The sequence below is a fragment of the Oncorhynchus tshawytscha genome, unplaced genomic scaffold (assembly GCF_018296145.1).
Source record: "Oncorhynchus tshawytscha isolate Ot180627B unplaced genomic scaffold, Otsh_v2.0 Un_scaffold_328_pilon_pilon, whole genome shotgun sequence".
NCBI classification, from domain to species: Eukaryota; Metazoa; Chordata; class Actinopteri; order Salmoniformes; family Salmonidae; genus Oncorhynchus; species Oncorhynchus tshawytscha.
Genome location: NW_024609553.1, coordinates 178113 through 195478, shown reverse-complemented (window position 1 = coordinate 195478; position 17366 = coordinate 178113). Strand labels below are relative to the sequence as shown.

Sequence of the window (17366 nt, the reverse complement as noted above, 5' to 3'; positions counted from 1 at the left end):
GAAAAACACCTGGAATGAGTTGGTGTGTCCAAACATTTGACTGGTACTGTAAATTCCTCAACCATAAGCTGCCTTCCAAAGTCGATTTAGAGAAATTGCCAGTACTTCCAACCGACCTCACGCAGATCATGTATATTCACTCCCGCCCAGGACCTCCACATCAGGCTTCTTCACCTCAGGAGACTGAGACCAGCTACCTGGACAGCTGATGAAACCGAGTAGAATGTCTCTCTGTCATAAAGCCATTTTGTGGGGAAAAACTAATTCTGATAGGCTGTGCCTGGCTCCCCAGTGGGTGGGCCTATGCCCAGTCATGTGAAGTCCATAGATCAGGCTGTGCCTGGCTCCCCAGTGGGTGGGCCTATGCCCAGTCATGTGAAGTCTATAGATCAGGCTGTGCCTGGCTCCCCAGTGGGTGGGCCTATGACCAGTCATGTGAAGTCTATAGATCAGGGCCTAATGAATGTATTGGCATTGACTGACGTGTATTTACTGTAAATCGTTGAAATTGTTGCGTTTATATTTTGTTCAGTCTATATATATATATATATCAGTATATATATCAGTATATATATATATATCAGTATATATATATATATATATATATATATATATATATATATATATATATATATATATATATATATATATATATATATATATATATATATATATATATATATATATATATATCATATATATATATATCAGTATATATATATATATATATATATATATATCAGTATATATATATCAGTATATAAATATATCAGTCTATATATATATATATGTATATATATATATATATATATATATATCAGTCTATATATATATATCAGTCTATATATATATCAGTCTATATATATATATATCAGTATATATATATATCAGTCTATATATATATATATATCAGTATATATATATATATATCAGTATATATATATATATATATATATATATATATATATATATCAGTATATATATATCAGTATATATATATATATCAGTATATATATATCACTATATATATATATATATATATATATATATATAGTATATATATATATATATATATCAGTATATATATATATCAGTCTATATCCTATATATATCAGTATATATATATATCAGTATATATATATATATATATATATATCAGTATATATATATATATATCAGTATATATATATATATATATATATATATATATATCAGTATATATATATATCAGTCTATATATATATATATATATATCAGTATATATATATCAGTCTATATATATATATATATCAGTCTATATATATATATATCAGTCTATATATATATATCAGTCTATATATATATATCACTATATCTATATATATATATATATATATATATATATATCAGTCTATATATATCACTATATATATATATCACTATATATATATATCAGTATATATATATATCATATATATATATATATATATATATATATACAGTATATATATATATATCATATATATATCAGTATATATATATATATATCAGTATATATATATATATCAGTATATATATATATATATATATATATATCAGTATATATATATATCAGTATATATATATATCAGTATATATATATATATATATCAGTATATATATATCAGTATATATATATATCAGTATATATATATATCAGTATATATATATATCAGTATATATATATCAGCCATATATATATATATCAGCCATATTACAAAGTATGAAACGGCTTGTTTATTCACGTCATGAATTCTCAATGACATCATGATATTTGTAGATGTTTTATTAGAATAGATCATATGGGTTGAAAAGTGTTGTATTAGACTTTTATTATGTAATAGATCATATGGGTTGAAAAGTGTTGTATTAGACTTTTATTATGTAATAGATCATATGGGTTGAAAAGTGTTTTATTATGTAATAGATCATATGGGTTGAGTTGTGTTTTATGATGTAATAGATCATATGGGTTGAGTAGTGTTTTATTATGTAATAGATCATATGGGTTGAGTTGTGTTTTATTATGTAATAGATCATATAAAGAATAGCGCTGAAGGAGATGGCTGCCATTTTACGATCCCGTAATCAATTATGCAATTTTGTATGTTTTTTCTAGGTATTTCTAACTTATTTTATACATAACGTTTCTGCTATTATGACCTAAAATAGCTTCTAGATATCAGGACAGCGGTTACTTACTGTACTGGAGAAATACTTCTTCTTCAATGAGTCGGACGGGAAGGATTAACTTCAGAAGCCCGACAAGGCCCTCATTCTCGTCAATCGCAGGAGAAAGAGACGATGGTATTAACGACGAACGTCTGGGTGCCTTGTAAGGATCTGTCGCCGAGAGGGCAATCTACCTTTACCATCGGTTCTATTAGCCAACGTACAATCAATCGATAATAAAATAGACGAACTACGATCGCTTATATCCTACCAACTGGACATTAAAAACGGTAACATCTTATGTTTCACAGAGTCGTGGCTGAACGACGACATGAACAACATACAGCTGGCGGGTTTTACGCTTTTTTTGGCAGGATAGAACAGCGGCCTCTGGTAAGACAATGGGTGGTGGTCTATGTATATTTGGTAAGACAATGGGTGGTGGTCTATGTATATTTGGTAAGACAAGGGGTGGTGGTCTATGTATATTTGGTAAGACAAGGGGTGGTGGTCTATGTATATTTGGTAAGACAAGGGGTGGTGGTCTATGTATATTTGGTAAGACAATGGGTGGTGGTCTATGTATATTTGGTAAGACAATGGGTGGTGGTCTATGTATATCTGGTAAGACAATGGGTGGTGGTCTATGTATATTTGGTAAGACAATGGGTGGTGGTCTATGTATATCTGGTAAGACAAGGGGTGGTGGTCTATGTATATTTGGTAAGACAAGGGGTGGTGGTCTATGTATATTTGGTAAGACAAGGGGTGGTGGTCTATGTATATTTGGTAAGACAATGGGTGGTGGTCTATGTATATCTGGTAAGACAAGGGGTGGTGGTCTATGTATATTTGGTAAGACAAGGGGTGGTGGTCTATGTGTATTTGTAAACAACAGCTGGTGCACGAAATCTAAGGAAGTCTCGAGGTTTTGCTCACCTGAGGTAGAGTATCTGGGGGCTGCCGAGTGGCGCAGCGGTGTCATTAAACACCCTGGTTCAAATCCAGGCTGTGTCACAACCGGCCGTGATTGGGAGTCCCATAGGGCAGCGTCCGGTGTAGGCCGTCATTGTAAATAAGAACTTGCTCATAACTGACTTGCCTAATTGAATAAAGGTTCAATAAAAATATGGCCATAAGCAAACAGGAAAACACTCAGAGGGGGCGCTCCTAGTGGCCGGGGACATTAATGCAGGGAAACTCAAATCCGTTTTACCCCATTTCTACCAGCATGTAAAATGTGCAACCAGAGCGGGGAAAAACCCTCCACCTCTAAGCTTTCCTTCGCCCCCCATCTGACCAGAACTCTATCCTCCTGATTCCGGCTTACAAGCAAAAACTAAAGCAGGAAGACCCAGTGACTCGGTCAATAAGAAAGAATTCTATCCTCCTGATTCCGGCTAACAAGCAAAAACTAAAGCAGGAAGACCCAGTGACTCGGTCAATAAGAAAGTGATCAGATGAAGCCGATGCTAAACTACAGGACTGTTTTGCTACCACAGACTGGAATATATTCCGGGATTCTTCTGATGGCATTGAGGGGTACACCACATCAGTCACTGGCTTCATCAATAAGTGCATCGATGACAAAGCAGTCTATCTTCCTGTCAACTATTTTTATTGTTATTTTATATTATAGTATACAAGTCAGTTCAGAACAAAATCTTATTTACAATGACGGCCTAGGAACAGTGGGTTAACTGCCTTGTTCAGGGGCAGAACGGCAGATTTTTACCTTGTCTGCTCGGAGATTCGATCTAGCAACCTTTCGGTTAGTGGCCCAACGCTCTAACCACCAGGCTACCTGCCGCCCCAAAACTAACAGAACTCTGCATTTGTTCAAACTAAACTACAGCACTTACTTTGATGAGTCAAATCTGATCCTTTCTTCTCTTTTCCTCTCACAGTTCCACTCAGCCCCGTTGTTTTCCTGCAGTCCACCAGCAGCACAGACAACCTCTTCATACCCAGCAGTAAGGTGCTACCGGGAGAGGCACGATACAGGGACTCCGGGAGGGAGGAAGGGCTAGCGTTGTCCTGGTAACCATAAAGAGGGGACACAGACATGTTATTATGGATGCTGATGTCACGGTTGTCATAAAGTGCTTTACAGAAACTCAGCCCCAGATAGAGAAAGCTGTATGCTAGACCAGACCAAGCTGTACCATCTGGTGTTCTGATCTGGAGAGACTCTTCTCTGCCTCGTCATTATCAGGATGTTGATGAGGCTCCCCAGAGGATCCATAATAGTCATGTCTCTCTCCTGTGTGAACAAGAACATCAAACAGATATTGAACTTATTGACCTTTCTTTTAAAATCATAGGGTCTTAGATGAGGCATTAATATATCTCAACTGGGCATATAATGCAAATGTAAAAGGGAAACACGAAACAGGTGTATTTTGCCTGTTGCATCCCTTCAATATTTTATGAAGAAATTATGCTCCAATATTGAATTTTAAAAGCCTGTTATATTAGATGAGGTGCAGTTTAATATAGACCACATGGATAATTGCATGGATAATTACAAAAGTAGATCACTACGTGGGGAATAGGGTTCTATAGGGCCCTGGACAAAAGTAGTTCACTACATAGGGAATAGGGTACCATGTCGTTCACTACATAGGGAATAGGGTACAACATATTCATAGGGTAGAACTTCAGTCGAATGCACTTTAAAATAGGGTACCATGTTGTTCACTACATAGGGAATAGGGTGCCATGTCGTTCACTACATAGGGAATAGGGTGCCATGTCGTTCACTACATAGGGAATAGGGTGCCATGTCGTTCACTACATAGGGAATAGGGTGCCATGTCGTTCACTACATAGGGTGCAGTTTAATATAGACCACATGGATAATTCAATACATAATCTAAAAGTCCCTAAAATATATGAACCAATGGCAGATTGACCCTTTAACACTTCCTACAGTACTGAACAACATATTCAAGTGTAGAACTTCAGTAGAATGCCACTTTAAAACCACACATTCAATAACTGCATAGTTTGTGTCCCTGTTGAAGACAGTACTCACTGGTGGTAATCTGATATTCTGTCTCTTCCTCTTTCACTCCCAAAACGTCTTCCTCCTTCACCTTTATTGAGACAGCATCCTCTTCCTCTCGAAACGGTTCTTTCTCTTCCTTCACTATAACAGCCTCCTCTTCCTCCTTTTTCATTCTGAAAGGTTCTTTCTCTCCTTTCACTGTAATATCCTCCTCCTCTTCTTCTTTCACGACAATGTTCAGAGCCAGAGCATCTTTCTCTCCTTTCACTGCAATATCCTCCTCTTCTTCTTTCACGACAATGTTCAGCGCCAGAGCTTCTTTCTCCAAACAGCAGACCTCATCTTCATTAGCAGGGGATGAGTAGTTTAATGAGCTCATGGTCAGGGATGTTAGCTAGCTAGGTAGCATTAGCGAATAGCCTAGTGCTAGGCTCAGTATCAATCTTTAACACATTTGCAAATTGAACAAGGAAATTAGGTTAAAGTTAACCAGTAGATACGTCGCCAGAAATGTGTTTTCAACACTGAGATTAGCTAATGTACATTAATAATGTCTAAAACCTCAATCTTTCAGTTTTATGTTGTCTTGCAGGCTACCGAGGTGGTTGAAAGAGCATCCGCCTTGTTGTTCCTGAAGAAGCGTCCGTCCAGTCCATTATACGTCACACAAGAAGCATCAAAAGACGAAAGATGCTCATCGCCATCTGCTGGCTGGAGTGGGTAACGCAGTTATTTGATATGATATATTTTCTCTTACAAACAATAATTTCCTGTACACAGATGTAGAAGCTTAATATGAATATGTAGATGATGATGATTAAATACTTATATGAATAGGTAGTGTGTTAATGTGTGTTTTCTCTGTTAATTTTTTACATTAGTTTTAATCTAGATGTGACCATGCTATCCACTTCAATCAGTGTAAGATACAAACCATCCTGTAAACAACAGAGCAAATGCATCACATGCAAATAGCACTTGATTTTCTGATTATCTGTAGTGCTATACACTGGGTATAAAAAAACATTAGGAACACATGCTCCTTCCTTGACATAGACTGACTAGGTGAATCCATGTGAAAGCTATGATCCCTTATTGATGTCACTAGTTAAATCCACTTTAATCAGTTTCGATGAAGAGGGGGAGACAGGTTAAATAAGGATTTTTAAGCCTTGAGACAAATGAAACATGGATTGTGTATGTGTGCCATTCAGATGGTGAAGAGGGGAAGACAAAATATTATAAGGGTCATTGAACAGGGTATGATAGTAGGTGCCAGGCGCACCGGTTTGTGTCAAGAACTGCAACGCTACAGCTTCTAAATATTATATTATTATTATTATAAAATACAAAATATTTAAGTGTCTTTGAACGGGATATGGTAGTAGGTTCCAGGCGCACCGATTTGTGATTTGTTTTTCCAACTCAACAGTTCCCATACCAAGACAGGTTCAGTGCCGTTTCAGATGAGGCAGGACCATTTGTTTTTTCATGAGCATGGCCTTAATTCTATTACAGCATATTGTGGATGACTGTCATTCATATTCCATTCACCCTGTTCAATGTAGCATGAGGCTACTACATGAAACTCACATTTTAACCATCATGAGGTTGCTACAACCTGGCCTGAATGACATTAAAAAAACATTAAGAACACCTGCTACATGATACTCTAATTGTCCCTATACCCATCATGAGGTAGCAACCTGGCCTATGAATGAACGTTTAGAATGTAGGTGCACACTGGTCGAGAGAAAAAATACTGCCTAGCACACTCTTGACTACATCTAGCTGATATAGGGTGTCATCAGTAGTCCTACAGTTTCAAACAAGAGATTCTATTGGACAAATGTTCATCCCGGTTTTGTTCCGTTTATGTAATGATTGTCGACAGAATCGGAGGAATGAATACACCCCTGATCATGTGTAAACACAGGTCACTTTCATAACAGCCACGTTGTATTCCTTCTCTCCTCCTCTCACCTTTTCCCTTCACTTCTGGACTTCAATGCATAACACATCAGCTATATGTGACCAGGATAGAAAACATTTACAAGCCAAACCATTTCATAACTGAAACACACAGCCTACATCGTTGTCACCATATTAGCTAAAGTAACATCATAGTCAACAGAGCTAATAGAACTAACCTGCTACAATCATAGCATTGCTCTGTTTGAGCCAAGTGTTTGAGTAGGCTAAACTTGCTAGCTGCATTTGCTAGCTAAGTAAGTGAAACTGAAAGTGCAAAATAATTGACGAAATATCTCTCTCTTCAACTAATGTTTTTTTTTTTTTCTCTCTTTTAGTCAACTACTCAACACATTTTATGCAGTGCAGTGCTAGCTAGCTGTAGCTTTTGCTTTCAGTACTAGATTCATTCTCTGATCCTTTCATTGGTTGGACAACATGTCAGTTCATGCTGCAAGAGCTCGGATAGTTTGGAGGACATCCTCCGGAAGTTGTCATAATTACTGTGTAAGTCTATGGAAGCCTTGAGAACCATAAACCTCCTAGGTTTTGTATTGAAGTCAATGTACCCATAGGAGGATGCAAAATAGTATGTTTTAATCAATTATTTGGTGACGTGATTATATTTAGTATAGCTTCATCTAAAAAAAAATCAGTGAGGAGGAGGGTCCTCCCCTTCCTCCTCTGAGGAGCCTCCACTGCACCCAAAGGACATCCAGCCAACTTGACACAATTGTGGGAAGCATTGGAGTCAACATGGGCAAGCATCCCTGTGGAACACTTTCGACAGCTTGAAGAGTCCATAACTTAATGAATTGAGGCTGTTCTGAGGGAGAAAGGGGAGGGTCCAACTCCATATTAGGAAGTTGTTCCAAATGTTTGGTATAATCAGTGGATGTATCTGTCATTTAGCAGACACTTTTATCCAAAGCGATTTGCAGTCATGTGTGCAAACACTTTACATATGGGTGGTCCCAGGAATCAAACCCACTACCCTGGTTTTACAAGCACCATACTCTACCAACTGAGCTACAGGACCACAAGGAAAGACCAAGGATGGATGGAGATTAAAAAAAACATTAGAAAACACACACAACACACACACACACACACACACAGCCTGAATTTGAAAAATCTAATTTAATTAAAGACAGTAACATTGAAACTGACAAACTCCATATTTAGTTCAAATCAAATGTTATTTGTCACAGGAATACAACAGGTGTCGACCTTACTGTGAAATGCTGAATACAACAGGTGTAGATGTTACCGTGAAATGCTTCTTACAAGCACAGCCTGGAATCTAACCAAGGACTGTGAAATGCTTACTGACAAGCACTTAACCAACAATGTAGTTAAGAAAAATAAGAGTTATGAAAATATTTACTAAATAAACTAAAGAAAAAAAAGTAACACAATGAAATAACAATGAAATAACAATAACGAGGCTATATACAGGGTAGTGGAGGCTATATACAGGAGGCACCAGTACAGAGTCAATGTGGAGGCTATATACAGGAGGTACCAGTACAGAGTCAATGTGGAGGGGTACCAGTACAGAGTCAATGTGGAGGCTATATACAGGGTACCAGTACAGAGGCAATGTGGAGGCTATATACAGGGGGTACCAGTACAGAGTCAATGTGGAGGCACCAGAGTCAATGTGGAGGCTATATACAGGGGTACCAGTACAGAGTCAATGTGGAGGCTATATACAGGGGTACAGAGTCAGTGGACAGAGTCAATGTGGAGGCTATATACAGGGGGGACCAGTACAGAGTCAATGTGGAGGCTATATACAGGAGGGACCAGTACCAATGTACAGGAGGCTATATACATGAGGGACCAGTACAGAGTCAATGTGGAGGCTATATACAGGAGGGACCAGTACAGAGTCAATGTGGAGGCTATATACAGGGGGTACCAGTACAGGTCAATGTAGGGACCAGTACAGAGTCAGTACCAGAGTCAATGTGGAGGCTGTATACAGGAGGCTATACAGAGGGGAGGCTATATACAGGGGGTACCAGTACAGAGTCAATTGTTTTACATTTTTTATTTTACCTTTATTTAACCAGTTGAGAACTAGTTCTCATTTTCAACTGCGACTTGGCCAAGATAAAGCAAAGCAGTGTGACAAAAACAACACAGAGTTACACGTAAACAAACGTACAGTCAATAACACAATAGAAAAATCTATGTACAGTGTGTGCAAATGTAGAAGAGTAGGGAGGTAAGGCAATAAATAGGCCATAGAGGCAATATAATTACAATTTATCATTAACACTGGAGTGATAGATGTGCAGATGATGATGTGCAAGTAGAGATACTGGGGTGCAAAAGAGCAAGAGGATAAGTAACAATATGGGGATGAGGTAGTTGGGTGTGCTATTTACAGATTGGCTGTGTACAGGTGCAGTGATCGGTAAGCTGCTCTGACAGCTGATGCTTAAAGTTAGAGAGGGAGATATAAGACTCCAGCTTCAGTGATTTTTGCAATTCGTTCCAGTCATTGGCAGCAGAGAAATGGAAGGAAAGGCTGCCAAAGGAAGTGTTGGTTTTGGGGATGACCAGTGAAATATACCTGCTGGAGCGTGTGCTACGGGTGGGTGTTGTTATGGTGACCAGTGAGCTGATATAAGGCGGGGCTTTACCTAGCAAAGACTTATAGATGACCTGGAGCCAGTGGGTTTGGCGTTGAATATGTATTGAGGGCCAGCCAACGAGAGCATACAGGTCATAGCATACAGAGCATACAGGTCATAGTATATGGGGCTTTGGTGAGGAAACGGATGGCACTGTGATAGGCTACATCCAGTTTGCTGAGTAGAGTGTTGGAGGCTATTTTGTAAATTACATCGCCGAAGTCAAGGATCGGTAGGATTAGTCAGTTTAACGAGGGTATGTTTGGCAGCATGGGTGAAGGAGGACTTGTTGCGAAATAGGAAGCCGATTCTAGATGTAATTTTGGATAGGCGATGCTTAATGTGAGTCTGGAAGGAGAGTTTACAGTCTAACCAGACACCTAGGTATTTATAGTTGTCCACATATTCTAAGTCGGAACCGTCCAGAGTAGTGAGGCTAGTCGGGTGGGCGGATGCAGGCAGCAACCGCTTGAAGAGCATGCACTTAGTTTTACTAGCATTTAAAAGCAATTGGGGGCCACGGAAGGAGAGTTGTACGGCATTGAAGGTTGTTTGGAGGTTTGTTAGCACAGTGTCCAAAGAAGGGCCAGATGTATACAGAATGGTGTCGTCTGCGAAGAGGTGGATCAGAGAATCACCAGCAGCAAGAGTGACATTGATATATACAAAGAAAAGAGTCGGCCCGAGAATTGAACCCTGTGGCACCCCCATGCGTGCTTATTTAAGATGGTGAGGAAAGCACTTTTAAAGAGCAACCAGTTATCCTCTACTGACGGGATGAGGTTAGTATCCTTCCAGGATACCCGGGCCAGGTCGATTAGATTAGATTAGAAAGGCCTGCTCGCTGATGTGTTGTAGGGAGAGTTTGACAGCGATGAGGGGTGGTCATTTGACCGTGGACCCATTACGCACGTAGGCAATGAGGCAGTGATGGCTGTGATCCTGGTTGAAGACAGCAGAGGCGTATTTAGAGGGCAAGTTGGTCAGGATGATATCTAAGAGGGTGACCATTGTTACGGATTTAGAGTTGTACCTGGTGGTTTCCTTGATAATTTGTGTGAGATTGAGGGCATCAGCTTAGATTGTAGGATGGCTGGGGTGTTAAGCTGGTCCCAGTTCAGGTCACCTAACAGTACGAACTCTGAAGATAGATGGGGGGAAATCAATTCACATATGGTGTCCAGGGCTGTGGGCTGAAGGGGGTCTATAACAAGCGGCAACGGTGAGAGACTTGTTTCTGGAAAGGTGGATTTTTAAAAGTAGAAGCTCTAATTGTTTTGGGCACAGACCTTGATAGTATGACAGAACTCTGCAGGCTATCTCTACAGTAGATTGCAACTCCGCCCCCTTTTGCATTTCTATCTTGTCGGAAAATGTTATAGTTAGAGATGGAAATTTCAGGATTATCAGAGGGGTACGAAGCCAGATAGAACTATTCAGACATTCCAAATCAGGCTTCATCCATTTCATGAAGGTGGCTATTGATCCAACCATTTCAAAAGTAATGACCGGGCTGATGGAAACAGGATATGCCTGTACAATTTTATAAATGCAGACAGACAATTTGTTAGGCCGTTTGACATGGTGGGGTCTTTTTGTGTCAGTAAAAATGTAAAAACGAGAAATGGCGGTGGAAACTCCTTTATGAGCAAATATTTATATAATAACCATCACATCTTAGTTAACTTGGAGTCACGTGATGATATATTGTGTGGTCCTCCCACTACGACTTGGGAACCCATGTAGTTTATTAGGCTACAGATGAAATAAGTTATGAACTTCACAGGGTGGTGAAAGTGCATGTGATGAGCTTGATGCTCCATTCCAATACATTTTGAGGGTCTTATTCTGGTGACATGATGATGATTGATGCTTGGCTGCCATTTGACAAATAAAATAATATCGCTCTCATCCATAATAATCTCATCATGTAGGTAGCCTACCAACACTGTATCTGTGAGCTGCTGGCTACAGTGCACGGGACAAGAGAAGTTTTGCTATATAATGCAACAGTTTTGTTAAACCATCAGTAGAGTTGAAAATGCGATGGAAACCATTGGGAATTTAACATTATTCTGGTAACATGATGATTGATTGATTGGTTGATTGATTGATTGGTTGGTTGCATTTGACAAATAAAACACAAAAAGAATACTTGATGTTGATGCTTTTTCAAATCCAATCAGATTTCCACATTGATCATGGATTTCTTTTGTTGAAATGATGTGGAAACAATGTTTATTCAACCAGTGGGAGGCTTGTAAATTCCCCCAGGAAAGTGGAACGAGGAATTCTTCTTTGAGACAATGATAAACAGCAATCCTTGGGAGAGCTGTGGTGGATATTATAAAATAAGGATCTGCTGGAGTCCAAGTCAAACCAAGATTCTTTATTTCTGAGCTCAGAGAGAATAACAGAGTTACACAGCACAGTGTAGACAGTCTGATTTCCTGAAGCATTGAGTGATTAGCACATATCTTTATAGTTTCCTGTTCCTGGGCGGGACTTTATTCATACAAGGACACAGGTGCAAATTGGTTTGCAACACAGGATGAAACTCCCAAGAACAGGAGATTATAATAGGACAGTTTCACAAGGTTAGTCACATAATCAGTTATGTGGACACACATACAATTAACATTTTCTATTACAGTCTGAATATTTTTATTTCATTAAATCATCAGTGGGCCAACAATGCAAATGCATCACATCCAAATATCACTTGATTATCTGTAGTGCTGGAGGAATGACACTCCCAGATAAACACATACATAGAGTTTAAAAAAGGACCATTTAAACACATGGCATCTGATCATATCAAATCAAATGTATTTATATAGCCCTTTGTACATCAGCTGATATCTCAAAGTGCTGTACAGAAACCCAGCCTAAAACCCCAAACAGCAAGCAATGCAGTTGTAGAAGCAGTTGTAGAAGCACTGATCTACTCTATATTCAAACTGACATACTCCATATTCACTTCATGTTTTCTAATAAAAACATACAAATATATATGTTTGAGTACACTTTGTACCATTTAATTTCATATGGTATAAACAAGTAAACACATTCTCAGTCAACAATATAAGACAATGGGCAATGTGATGTGAAATATGAGTTCACACACTAGGATAAGTAAGTATTCTCTCCTGTGTGGATTCTCACATGACTTTTAAGTGTCTGTGATGAGTAATATGTCTTCCCACAGTCTGAACATTTGTAAGGCTTCTCCCCTGTGTGCAGTCTCAGTTCCTTCAGGCTTCCTAAATGGGTAAAACACTTTGAACACTGGGAGCAGTGGTAAGGCTTCTCCCGTGTGTATTCACTCATGACTTCTCAGGCTTTATAAAGGGCCAAAACTGTTTCCACACTGGGCGCAATGTTATGGTGCCTCCCTAGTGTATTCGCTCATGAGCATTGAGGGTGTCTAAGCGCTTAAAACTCTTCCCACACTGAGAGCAAATGTGTGGCTCCACTCCTGTGTGTATCCTCTCATGTCTTCTCAGGCTAGCTAAATGGTTAAAACTCTTTCCACATTGTGAGCAGTAGTAAGGCTTCACCCCTGTGTGCAGTCTCATGTGTTCCTTCAGGCTTCCTGACCGGATAAAACACTTTCCACACTGGGTGCAATGGTACGGCTTCTCCCCTGTGTGTATTTTCTTGTGAGTTTTGAGGGTGTCTAACCGCTTAAACCGCTTTCCACACTGGGAGCAATGGAAAGGCCTGTTCTGTGTGTGCGTTCGCTCATGAGCTTTCAGATTTCCTAAGTGGCTAAAACTCTTTCCGCACCGGGCGCAATTTTGCGTCTTCGGTTCTGCGTGTGGCTCCACTCCTGTATGTATCCTCTCATGTTTTTTCAGGCTTCCTAACTTGGTAAAACTCTTTCCAATCTGGGAGCAGAGGTGTCGTCTTGCTGGTTCGGACATCTTTGGTTCCTCGAAGAATGGTTTTCCTCCTGCCAAAGACAGCGTTTATTTAAAGCGAGAACAGAATTAAATCTCCACATCATAAAACTGCCTTATTATGAGGTTTAACCTTGTCTTGGTAAAGGAGAAATGTTCACTAACAGGGATGTAAACACATTTGTGCACAGAATATGAGATAAATAAGCTTTTGAAACATGGGACCAACAGTTTTTATTTTTGTATATACTTATTTCCCACCATAATTTGCAAATAAATTCATTAAAAATCCTACAATGTGATTTTCTGGATTTTTTTCCTTCTCATTTTGTCCGTCATAGTTGTAGTGTACCTATGATGAAAATTACAGGCCTCTCTCATCTTTTTAAGTGGGAGAACTTGCACAATTGGTGGCTGACTAAATACTTTTTTGTCCCACTGTACATACATACACAGTCTTATGTTCTCTCTCCACTGGCTATTGTCATGGAAATTGCAAGATTATGTTATAACGCTTGTATTGCATTATAATGGTTGTTTTATTCGACAGAATAGAGTATTCTGTTAACTATTGTGTGTATGTTCTACTGAGGATGGGCCTCTATGAGATAACACTGACAGGGGAGATTTACGATGTCTTTGGGTGATAAAACCTAAAGAGAATTCCAGAGAACATGAGGTAATGGTTCTGTTCTTTACCGTACCAGGAAGAGACGGTTCCAGACACTGGTCTATACAATGAAAACTGTTGACACAGCAGATGCTGTTTACTATGTATTATAAATATCTTTCATACAAATCTTAACCTTGTGGCCATTCTATGTATCTGTTGTTCGTCATGTAGGTTGAAAGGGGTGTATCTTGGTTATAAAAGACCTTTGTACTTTTGTTTTGCCACTCTCAACGGATCATTAGAAAATGGTGAATCGTTGACAAGTCATTGGTATTGCAAAGCTCTTATTATTAAAGATGTAGTTTCAGTATAACTCTGACTTGGTGTGATAAGTTCGTATCTCCTCATTTGATAGTAAAGAAATTAACCACCACACTATCTGGCCAACAGGCTCCACTCTAGTCTCCACTGGCAATCTGGTCAACAGGCTCCACTCTATTCAGTATCTTCTGATGATGTGTGCCTGGTAGCGCTAATCTACTCTTTTCCTTTCAGCAGGTTAATACCTGCTTGGCGCCCCAACAAAATCTCTAACAATACCGCTACAGAATTAGCATAGTAGGCCATGTAACTTAAGGTTACCTGAAATACATTTTGGTATCTGTACTGATGGTGCAAACGCCATGACAGGGAGACATAGTGGAGTTGTAACGCGCGTGCAAACAGTTGCTCCTGACGCCACTTAGGTCACAGAGTTATGTGCATCCTTTCAAGCACACCCTTCTCATTAACCTGTGGTGAGTTATTCACAATTTTTGATGAACAAATAAGGTTTTATATGAAAGATGGTTAAATAAAGAACAAAATTATATCATTATTATTTGTGCCCTGGTCCTATAAGAGCTCTGTCACTTCCCACGAGCCGAGTTTTGACAAAAACTCACACTCATTCTTATGTTTAATAAATGTATCATATAGTGTGTGTGTGGCAGGCTTACAGTGATGTAAAAAAAAAACATTTGAGAGTAGCACCCTGCTGGAGGAAGCTGGAGGTTGAATGTTTGAAGGGGTACGGAACTATAAAAACTTTGGCAACCACTGCTCTACACCATACCATTTTTCTATTCCTCATCAATCCACGTGGATTTAACAGTTTTTACAGTCGTTTTCTTTATGGCTCACCACGGAGAAACAAATATGATTTACATCAATAACATAGGAATCACTACTAAACTTATTGTATGACCTCTTATACACAATATTAGGCCCAGCCTTTGGAACGGTGGTTTTCCTAGACATGGCTACTATATGGTGATCACTATATGGTGATCACTACATCTGGTGGATCTGGATGCTGCTTTAAAACCCATTTCTGCAGCATTAGTAAAGATATGATCAAACCATGTTGATGATTTCATTCCTCTACTGTTTGTAACTACCCTGGTAGGTTGATTGATAACCTGAACCAGGTTGCCAGCACTGGTTACAGTTTGAAGCTTTCCCTCTAGTCGGCAGCCTGATCACAGCTTTCCTTCAGTATTAGTTAATTAATTAAAACAGGACAAATTGAAGTGTCTGGAATTTATTTATTTGAGTTTTGTTTGCCTGTTCTACAGTCTTGTAAAGATAGGGGGGTTGACTGGGACAGGCAATGTAACATCCATAATGTTTAGAGGAAAAGTTTTTGTAAAACAAGCACCTTACATCAGATCATCTTGAAACTTTCTCTCTAAACCTAACTTTCATCAAGGTTTTATATGGTCTATTGGTTTCTCTCTAAAGCGAACTTTCTTTTCATTGGCAGAATCCTTTTTCAGTGTTATGATATTCATAACATCCATATCCACCAGTCTATCTTCATGTCAACTAACAGAACTCTGCTGGTTGTCCTGGTAACAGATACCAGTGGGCAGATCTATTGTATTTGTTCAAACTAAACTACAGCACTTACTTTGTGTCAAATCTGATCCTTTCTTCTCTTCTCCTCCTCTCACAGTTCCACTCAGCCCCGTTGTTTTCCTGCAGTCCACCAGCAGCACAGACAACCTCTTCCTACCCAGCAGTAACGTGCTACCGGGAGAGGCACGACACGGGGACTCCGGGAGGGAGGAAGGGCTAGCGTTGTCCTGGTAACCATAAAGAGGGGACACAGACGCACATCATTATGGATGCTGATGTCACCGCTGTCATGAAGTGCTTTACTGAAGCCCAGACCCAGATAGAGCAAACTGTATGCTAGGCCAGACCAAGCTGTACCATCTGGTGATCTGATCTGGAGAGACTCTTCTCTTCCTCATCAGCATCAGGATGTTGTTGAGGCTCCCCAGAGGATCCACCATAGTCATGTCTCTCTCCTGTGTGAACGAGAACATCAAACAGGTGGTAAACTTATGATCTACTATTACAATCACAAAGGGTCTTACAAGAGGCATTAATATCTCTAAACAGGGCCTAAAATGCAAATGTTAAAGGGTTGTTCCGCAAAATGGGTGCTTTTGGAGAATTCAATAAATCTAATTGAAAAAGACCCCAAAATATGTACCAGTGGCAGATTGACCCTTTAACAATTCCTACAGTACTGAACAACATATTCAAGTGTAGAACTTCAGTAGAATGCCACTTTAAAACCACACATTAGTTCAATTATTGCATCGTTTGTGCCCCTGTTTTTAAGACAGTACTCACTGATGGTAATCGGATATTCTGACTCCTCCTCCTTTTTCACTCCTAAAGCGTCTTCTTCCTCCTCTTTTATTGAGATATCCTCCTCTTCCTCTTTTACTCCAAAAGGTTCTTCCTCTTCTTTCACTACATTCTCTTCTTTCAATGTTATGGCATCTTCCTCCTCTTTGATTATGAAAGCTTCTACCTCCCCTTCCACGCTGACAACCTCTTTCCCATATTCCTCTTTCACTGTAATATCATCCTCTTCTTCTTTCAATGTGATAGCCTCCTCTTCCTCCTTTATCATCCTGAAAGCTTCTTCTGTCTCCTCCTCTTTCACTCCCAAAATGTCTTCCTCCTTCACGTTTATT

At 39.1% G+C, this 17366-nt stretch overlaps 1 protein-coding gene across 3 annotated transcripts in view; it reads right to left on the bottom strand.

Annotated features, from left to right (window-relative positions):
• The window catches only part of LOC112241325 (zinc finger protein 436-like), an 85503-nt gene that overhangs the window by 20445 nt on the left and 47692 nt on the right, over positions 1-17366 (bottom strand). The window contains exons 1-3 of one of the 3 annotated variants that reach the window (XM_042315873.1): positions 5228-5852; positions 4356-4453; positions 4053-4227 (exon numbers count right to left, since the gene is read on the bottom strand). The exons of 1 other annotated variant lie outside the window; for it this stretch is intronic. In XM_042315873.1, the coding sequence (XP_042171807.1) occupies positions 4053-4227; positions 4356-4453; positions 5228-5579 (625 nt within the window). In that variant the 5' untranslated portion in view covers positions 5580-5852. Of the gene's footprint in view, positions 1-4052; positions 4228-4355; positions 4454-5227; positions 5853-12190; positions 13772-16282; positions 16458-17366 lie in introns of those variants that run through there. One more of the 3 variants, XM_042315872.1, reaches the window with a different exon arrangement.